The sequence below is a fragment of the Phlebotomus papatasi genome, chromosome 1 (genome assembly GCF_024763615.1).
Source record: "Phlebotomus papatasi isolate M1 chromosome 1, Ppap_2.1, whole genome shotgun sequence".
NCBI lineage: Eukaryota > Metazoa > Arthropoda > Insecta > Diptera > Psychodidae > Phlebotomus > Phlebotomus papatasi.
Genome location: NC_077222.1, coordinates 103,464,663 through 103,473,463, shown reverse-complemented (window position 1 = coordinate 103,473,463; position 8,801 = coordinate 103,464,663). Strand labels below are relative to the sequence as shown.

General features: G+C 33.7%; 1 protein-coding gene across 1 annotated transcript in view; it reads left to right on the top strand.

Moving 5' to 3' along the window:
- Positions 1-629: 629 nt before the first annotated feature.
- The window catches only part of LOC129810185 (diacylglycerol kinase eta), a 157,607-nt gene continuing 149,435 nt past the window's right edge, over positions 630-8,801 (top strand). Inside the window, exon 1 of the mRNA XM_055860502.1 lies at positions 630-730. Within this exon, the coding sequence (XP_055716477.1) occupies positions 644-730 (87 nt within the window). The 5' untranslated portion in view covers positions 630-643. The remainder of the gene's footprint in view (positions 731-8,801) is intronic.

Here is an 8,801-nt window from a genome sequence, read left to right as displayed (position 1 = left end):
TTACCTTTAAGGACGATTGGGTCATATATGACCCATAGTTTTCCAGGACTCCTAGAGATGGGAAAATTTCTTTTTAACCGTAAATCTCTTATTTAGGCTAAAATATCGAGGGAAACTTGATTTCGTTGAATTTCGCTCAGCAGAAAGCTTCTCGTCCTTAAAGGGTTAAGCTCGCTTGACCTTTAGACCACCTAAAATTATTTAAATATCGAATGAGGTGGGTGTCGTGGATATTTTACCACCTAATTTGTGTCTTGGATAAATATGCTATATCTGATTAATCAGTTCGGTGAAACCAACTTATGATTCGGTCTATTTATTACCAGTTTTAGTGGGTTTTTGTATTTCTAGATCAAATTCCTTGATTACTAATTTATGCGTTATTTTCCTAAGAACTCTCTTCGTGTGCTATTTTCGGAATATTTGAATACATAATTGTTCCATCGTTTCCATTTAATATTCAGCGTAATTGTTGGAACAATTAAGGGAAATTATCTCATATCTTTGGTCTATGAATAGGTTTTTCCTCTGAAAACCAAAAGGAAAACATCTCACTCACGTAAAAAAACATAGCCCAACCTCCAGGTATTTACTTCTTTTGTCTACCTTTTGTCTGCAGGTCGCCACGAAGGAAGGTTTCCTAATGAAGCAGACTTGGTCCTTCCAACGTTGGCGTAGACGGTTCTTTCGGCTCAAAGGTCACAAGCTCTACTACGCTAAGGATTCCAAGGTAAGTCGAGGAATTGCATGCAAAAGTCCGCAGAGAAAATTAAATCAGGAACATTGATTAAATCAACCCCAGGAATGACGATGAAGAAAATTCCATTAGTTTGACCGATGTTCCATTTTTTTTTCATTATTCATTGCCAATCCCCAGCTAATCCATATGAATTTTCACCTGCACTCTTTTCATCCAGTCATTGCGGATTATTCAATGCTTTTAGAGCTCCTGGATGAAATTCCAACAAATACAGTGTGGTTGGTTTTTAATTGAGGCAGAAAATTCTCAACTACCCATCATTTTGTTTGTGGCAGGATGAAGATTGATGGATCAGTGTTTCTGGGAAAAAAAGGATGTACAATTGAAATGAGATATGCGTTATTCAAATTCATCAAAATCCGACATTGAATCACTGGAGATCAAAAACGCTCAGACTATAAAAAATAAATTTTTCAATTTGAAATATTCCAGTGCATTAAGAGGATTGTACGGAATTTTTTTTCTCAAAATAGTTCTGCAGATTAGAAAAAAGGATATTAATCTGGGAGAGAAATGAAGATTTTGATACATTTAAAATTCTCATTTATATGGCACTATGTTCATTGTTATCATACGTCCTCCAGTTCCATGAATAGATACTAAAATTTTAATGAATTTAGCGTAGCACTTCAATTTGTTAATTGTCGCTAATCATACATTAAATGTTACAGTGCCCACTCTCTAATCCGGATCGGCGTAATCCGGACGAGTTCTCGTCGGTTGCGTTTAAAATAATTTTTAGGTTATGTATGCATGTGTGATCAGCAATGAAAATGCATTATCTTGTGATGTTTTTGTTAATTAAGAATTCTCTAATTAGATCTTTTTAATCCTCTTTAATACCAAGGGGGTAATAACTGAGCTAAAAAAAATTGGTCTGTATTCACATATTCACTTTTTTGTATGGAGAAACATAAAAATACTCGCTACTCACATATTCACCTATAAGTGAATATATATTCACCTAAAAGTTAATAAATATTCAGATTATTTCTCCACACAATGTGTTGTACATTTACCAAATTTGCAGTTTTTTACTTTTCTTTAAGTTTTTCGCCCCTTTTATTATTCTGGGTACCACAGAAAATAAAACAGTAAATAATTATTTAAATATTTAATGTAGTGTTTTGTTGTTTGAGAGAATATGCCTGTCTTGTACAATCTTAATAACATTGAACACGAAATATTCTAAATTAAACATTTTTTGAAAGATGGATATTTAGAATAAGCTATAATATTTATAAAGTAGGATTAAGTATATCCAAGTCCAAGATAATTTATGAAAACATCTTGCTAAATCATACAACATTTTTCTAAACTCTTCTGTTTAGCGACTTTTAATATTTTCAGATGAGTACTCGAAGTACTCGAAAAAAACATCTCAACCGAAGTATATCTTTAACAGGTTACTGAAGTTTTCATACCTTCCTTTTGGGGAAGTTTCCTCAAGATTTCCTGAAGAAGTCTTGAGGAAACTTCAGAAATGATTGACGATTTTCCGGTGATCGCCAGTAGGAATGAAGTCACTTCAAGATTAAAAACACTTTTTTTAAAATCTTTCCGAGAGCTCTTTTAAAATGAATAAAAAATACCCCTTATAGTCACTGAAAAAGGTCCATATGTGGACCGAAAGCTCTGAGGAAGATCAAAAAAGTGTTTTTTTTTATCTTTAGGTGACTTTATTCGCACTGGTGATCACCGGAAAATTTTCAATCATACATTAATCACGCCACTCCAAACACCCAATAGAAAACTTAAGAAAATTAGGAAAAACCAAGGAAATATTCCTATGCAAATAATCGGAGACCTTCTCAAGAAATTTCTATGGCTTACTAAAGGCATTTCTATACTGATTCCACTGGAATTCCTATTGTAGAAAATGTTTAGAGAATACTAAGAGAATATACTCAAATTCAAGAAAAAATGTTCCATAGGAAAGTCCAGGGAATTGTTTTGGAGATCACCTAAAGAAATTTTCAGAAGAAATCATCAAAAGTTCTCTTTAGGATATTACCGATTTTTCCGAAACTGAAAAACCCCTTGGGAAATATCTGTGATCTCCATAGGAAATATCTACTTCTAAGCGAGGTAATTTCTCTAGTGATTTCATTAGTATTCCCATGTGTGGAATCTTTGGGGATTTTTAGGACAAAATTCCATCCATTAATAACAAAATTTCTGTTGAAAATCCTAAGGAATTTCAGAGAAAACAATCAATGGAAAACTCTCAAGGAATTCTAATTTTTCGGACTAAGAAGACAAAATACCTTTCTCTTGTCAAAAACTTGTTTTTGTTTTCGGAACGTCTGTCTCCCACTCGTTCTTAAAGGGTTGAATACGTTGAATAGATAGTATAAATTGCATCACGAGCTTCAAACTCCTTTAGATCATCTAATAATCTTACAATAATTCATGTCTTCCGGTGTTCGTCAGAGACAACTTTCTTTCTTCAAAAGAAATAATCCAAATTTTCTCCAAAAAATTATTTGAGAAAAAAAAACTAGGACACTAGGTCATAGCGCGTGTGGTCTACCAGCTGATCCATTTCTGCTCTATTATTTCACTGATATTAATTATTATTAATAAATTAGAGTTCTGTATTGCTTTTTTGTTAGGGTTTTACCAAATATTTAGAATATTTAGTATTTAATCTTTGTAAGGAAAATGTCCTTGGTTTTCAGTCTTTTCTGGTAAAACTTATGTGTATGGACTGTATCACGACGATTTACTTTAATTTGCCATTGATACGCGAGATAACTAACTTGTTGAATAATATTACAATAATTTTATAAATTTACATGCAGTGAAATGCTCCCGTCAAGCATCAATCTGAAATGTTTAGAACATGCATTGCACATTCTAAACTAAATTATTATTCTTTTAAATACTGTAGGCATGACCTGAATAAATTTAATGAAACGTTTATAAAAAGAGGTGTCAGAGCATTTCAAACTTTGCGAAGTGTTCGAACTCGTGACTTATGTGCTATACCTCAAAAGTGCTTTTGCATTGCATCATTTACTGCTCACCACGATTTAAACCGATTCATAAATCACTCAAAAGATCCCACAATATAGTTTTAGGAGTAATATAGAATTGATTTTCTGATAAAAATTACTTATCGGTTCATAACCGGTTCATAAACGATTCACAACCGATTTGAGCATATTTGAATCGATTTCTAAATCACTGAAAAGATCGCCTAAACTATACCTTATAGGCAATATAATTGAAATTTTAGATTAAAATTCAAACAGTTCATTACCGACTGGAATTGGTTCAGGTGTTCAGAAATTTCAAGACCTTTCCAACGGGCCTAAATATGATACCATTCGGTTAAGAAATACGATCTTTAGATCCCTTTTAACGCTTTTAACCTTTAACTTTTAAAAATCGTTATTAGAAATCATTATTATTAATTGTATCGGAATGCATTTTGTTGCAACAAAATCATACTGCAATGTCGTATATTCCGTGTTGGAAGAATATGTTGATCGTAGATCGCCCAAGAGCGCCTCCCCCGTAGTGTGGATGCTTCTCCCATGCTCCCGGAGTTTTCTTTGGGAGAGGCGGCGCATTTGTATCATATTTTATCGCTGTGAAAATGTCTTTTTTTTTCTGGACTTTCAAATCTTTGCACCGGGCGGGACTTGAACTCATAACTGTGAGAGTCGAGTCAGAGATCTCGTCCACCTAAGAGTCAATGGTCTTGCCTATTGCGCCACTGAGATCCTTATTATTAGATATGATTAAACGGTATTCTCATATAAGGAGTAAATGACTGGTTGGGTAATCTCTGAAACATATCTAAGAATGAAGGAAAAATCGCACGATGCGCTTTCGAGCAATCCCAAAAAATATGGTTTTGGAAGAGAAGGAGAGAGGTGGAGGGAAAATGAGGGACATGCTAATGGTTCTTGGGTCGACTTATGGGGGGGGGGGTCCTTCGAAGATTCCAAGTCTCTATCTGTAACCATTTGGGCTCTAGGCCTGGCAACAGACGGACGGACAGATGCGCAGGTGGGCAAACAGCGTAACGCCATTACTCAGAAATCGTCTGAAACGCGAAAATATCTTGAGAAAGGTGGTCCCCGGAGGCGGAAGGTGGAAGTTTTAGGGGGTGAAAAAATCTAGGGATTATTCTTATATACTGCTCTCTCTCTATGGAGTTCGAGGAGTAAAAAATCAGGATTGGGAATAAAGTAATATAAAGCAGAGTTACTAACTCTGTGTACTATCATCACCAGAATTTTAAGTACACATTAAATACAACAGAAATTAGATCATAATGATAAAATAAAACGTTTCACATAAAAAAATATAAAATGCAAATAGAGGAATCGATATGGGGAAAGTGCTCAGCCTTTGTACGATCCCAAGCTTTGTAAAAGATTTGGGATATTTATTTAAAACTTAAGTCATACATCGACTTTGAGTCGAATTTCATTAACATCGGTTAAGCCTTTGCGATAAAAAAAAATATTAAAGGATATCGTGAACTTCCCAAGGCCTGACTATCCTTTTTGAATTGGGGTTCGATAAATTTTAAATTATACACCAATACCTACGAAATGGGCCTAGACCCTTCTCTGGCGAAAGGTTGGACCAGTTCTCATACATTTCTGCTTAACGTCCTTTGAAGCGATTTTAAAGAATCTCCATGAATGGTGCTATTACAATAAAAAAATAAAAAGAGGAATTTTTCACCTGTAAATATTATTAGTACACGACTATTCTCATATGTTTCTACATCATCGACCTTTCGAACGAAAACGAACTGGAACAGTCGAGACGGGAATCAACGAAAAGAAAAGTCGATAATGCAGGAGCACTTGAGAACAGTCATGTGCTGAAAAAATGTTCAAGAGAAATATTTCCCCTTTTTTCATTGGAATAACACCAATAAAGCTTTTTCAAAAAAATTATTCTTGTTACAAAATTTAGTACTTGAATTAAATTATCTGTGAAATAAAGCAATAAAACGCAATATAATCTTAAAAGATAATTTTAATAATGCTTTATTTTAATTTCTCGCAAATTAATTTATTATTATGTTTAAATTTATAATTAATACATTTAGTACATGCGTGTACTAAAATAAATCGTAGCAAAAACTTTAGCTTATCAAAAAATGGAAATTCAAAGAATAGATTTTTTTCATATCAAATCTCAGGTATCTTTCAGAAAATGCCTGTTTACTTCTCAAACTCTAAATATTTTTCTATGAGAGATAAAGCATTGTGCGAAGTCCATAATGAAATGACAAGCTTAAACAAAAATTACCCATGTTTACCATTCTTTTAAGAAGTTTAAAGTTTGTCTGTGATATTTTCCAGCAATATTACAAAACAAATAACTACAAACTTTCAAAAACTTTGAGTAATTTTGAATGAGTTAGTGAAAATTTATACGAGTTTATTTAGGGTTTAGTAATAATAGAACAAGTTAATTAATTTGATTGAATACAAACTTATTTTATGTCCCTTTTAGCTTGCCTATTTATGTTTCTGTTGCCAGTAAAATTTTCAAACTTTGTCATTTTATCAAAGGGACAATCCTCCAATTATAGTTTATTTTGAAAACACGCAAAGGACTAGTCATTATTCACAGAATCCCCAAGAGCAAAGTGACATTGTGAGGGCAATGACTGCTTGCAAAAAAATTTTTCTTCTTCACCCGAGCATAGCCTGGTGGGGAATTAATTAAAATTGAGATAAAGTAATTAAAAGTTTTCCAATAGTGTCATTCAACTTGTTGCTGGGCTCATTGGAGGACCATTTGGGTTTACTTTCACTGAAGTCACCAAAGAGCAAAAAATAAAAGAACACACGTGACACTTTAGAGTTCTTATATAAATTAATCACGAGACTTTTGGGGGTGAATAAGATAAATTTTTCTTCACTTTGGCCAGAAGATTGTTCGAAGATGGGAGGACGAGACAGCTCCATGAAAAAGGGAATGAAATAAAATTACGTACAAATGAGTGGATAACAAGCGAAATGTAAATTTGATATTTGCTTTGGCAGAAGATGCGAAAAAAAATTTCTTTTCTTGCGCGATAGATGCCATGAAAATAAACAACATTGTACCATCCCTTAAGTGAAAACTTGAGAAATAATACAGAAACTCCCACCGTGAAGATTGAATTTCACATTAATCAGAATGACGAGACTTCTTCAAGATTCTCTCTTTCAACTTTCCAGAGATATATATACTTGTCTAAATTTTCTGTGTGGCGAAAAAGGAAAATTCTCTACTTGTGTTTTAATTTTCCCCATTGTCGGAATTTTCAAGTACATCTCACTTCCGGCACCTTTTTCCTCGATCTCTTTCTCGTTACAATTAAGAGCGCAGTCACACCGACCGTCAAATTTCTACCGTCGTCGTCGTCGACAAAGCCTTACTGATTTTTCTAAATTTTCCTCAAACTGATTTCCCAAGAAGCAAAATAGCTGCCTTATAGATCCAAGTATTAGACAAGTCTTTTAGTGTACTTTTAAAAGACTTAAAGTGAGAATTTTCTGTTGAAATTCCTATAGAAGCTCTTAAGATCCTTAAGAGTGCGCCACTTTACTTATAGTAATCTCAGTGATGGAACCAAGTCCGTTATAGGTAATTAAAAAGATTTTTGGTTCTATACTGCCTTACTTAGGGAATTCTACAAGACTATATTGAGAAAAAAATGCTTATTGGGTTTCTATCATTGATATCAATGACATATCTTTAGAAAATGGTTTAAAAAGCTTTAAGATGACAGATAAAACAGACAAATTCACGAGAAAACAATTAAAGTGGTTTGTGTCTTGACTAACCTACGGTTGATTCTCCAATAGTGTCTTAGATAAAAGATAAATGAAACTCTATTTGCATTAAAAGTCAATGATGTTCGAAGAATTCAAACTCAGTTTCGAAAATTTCATACTAAATTTTCGTATAAAGTGGAGAATATTTGTGGAGCTCAGAAGCAAAATGACACATATCCTATGGTTAAAGCATAGAATATGTGTCATATTGCCTCTGTGAGCTCCAAAAAGCATCACTATAAATGTCGCAAAAGAGTTACTCAGTGATTAAAAATGGGACAGAAGCAGTAAACGTCGTTGCTTTGTGTTTTCCTCACAAATTTTCCTCACAAAAAGAGAAAACAAAGTGAAGGCCTACACATTTTGGTACTTGTGCACTTCGAAATTCGAACAGGATGAACTTCAGCTACCTTATGGAGTTATCAATAAGCAAGAATCCTCTTGTTCAGTAATAACCTTCCTGATTTGAGAGCTCTCTCCAGTTGAGGTTTTTCCTTTACCGATTCGAAGGTATATTAGAGAGAACTGACCTAAAAATCCGTTGGAAGTTCGAACGTTTAAACCGACGAGTTACACAAAACGGAGCAAGTTCATGAAAAGGACATTGATTTTAATGGAATAGCAATTTAAACATTCTGCCATCCTAAAATTCCACAAACCTACACAAAAATTTACTTTTTGCAGCAAAGTGTCAAGAATACCGAAATTCAAAATAGTATAGTAGATTATCTCAAATTCGGGCATTTCAAACCGAAATTTCACCCGAATTAGAGAGAAATTCGGGCATCAAACCGTTTGAAATGCAACGATTTTTTGTTATTTCGCATACTAATATTAAGTTTACATACTCGTATTTATGGTAAATTTCATGAAACCTTCATGCCACATTTCAGAATATTATCTATATTCGAAAACTTAAAAAATGTCGATAAACTTTTTTTCAAATTTACCTGCTGCCCGAATTAAAAAGTAGCCCGATCTCAAAAGAGCCGAAGTGTTTCCGTACAGAAGTAGATCTTAAAAAATTCAAAAATCTATTTGAATATCCAAAAAAGAGACTTTCTTACTTCTTAATACTTTCGCAAGGTGGCGGAAGTTACATCCTGTTCGAATTTCGAAGTGCTCAAGTGTCAAAATGTGACGGTCTTCACATTGTTGTGAGGAAAACAACTGAACAACAACGATTACTGTTCTTGTCCCATTATGTAATCACTCCATAATCACAGAGTAACTCTTTT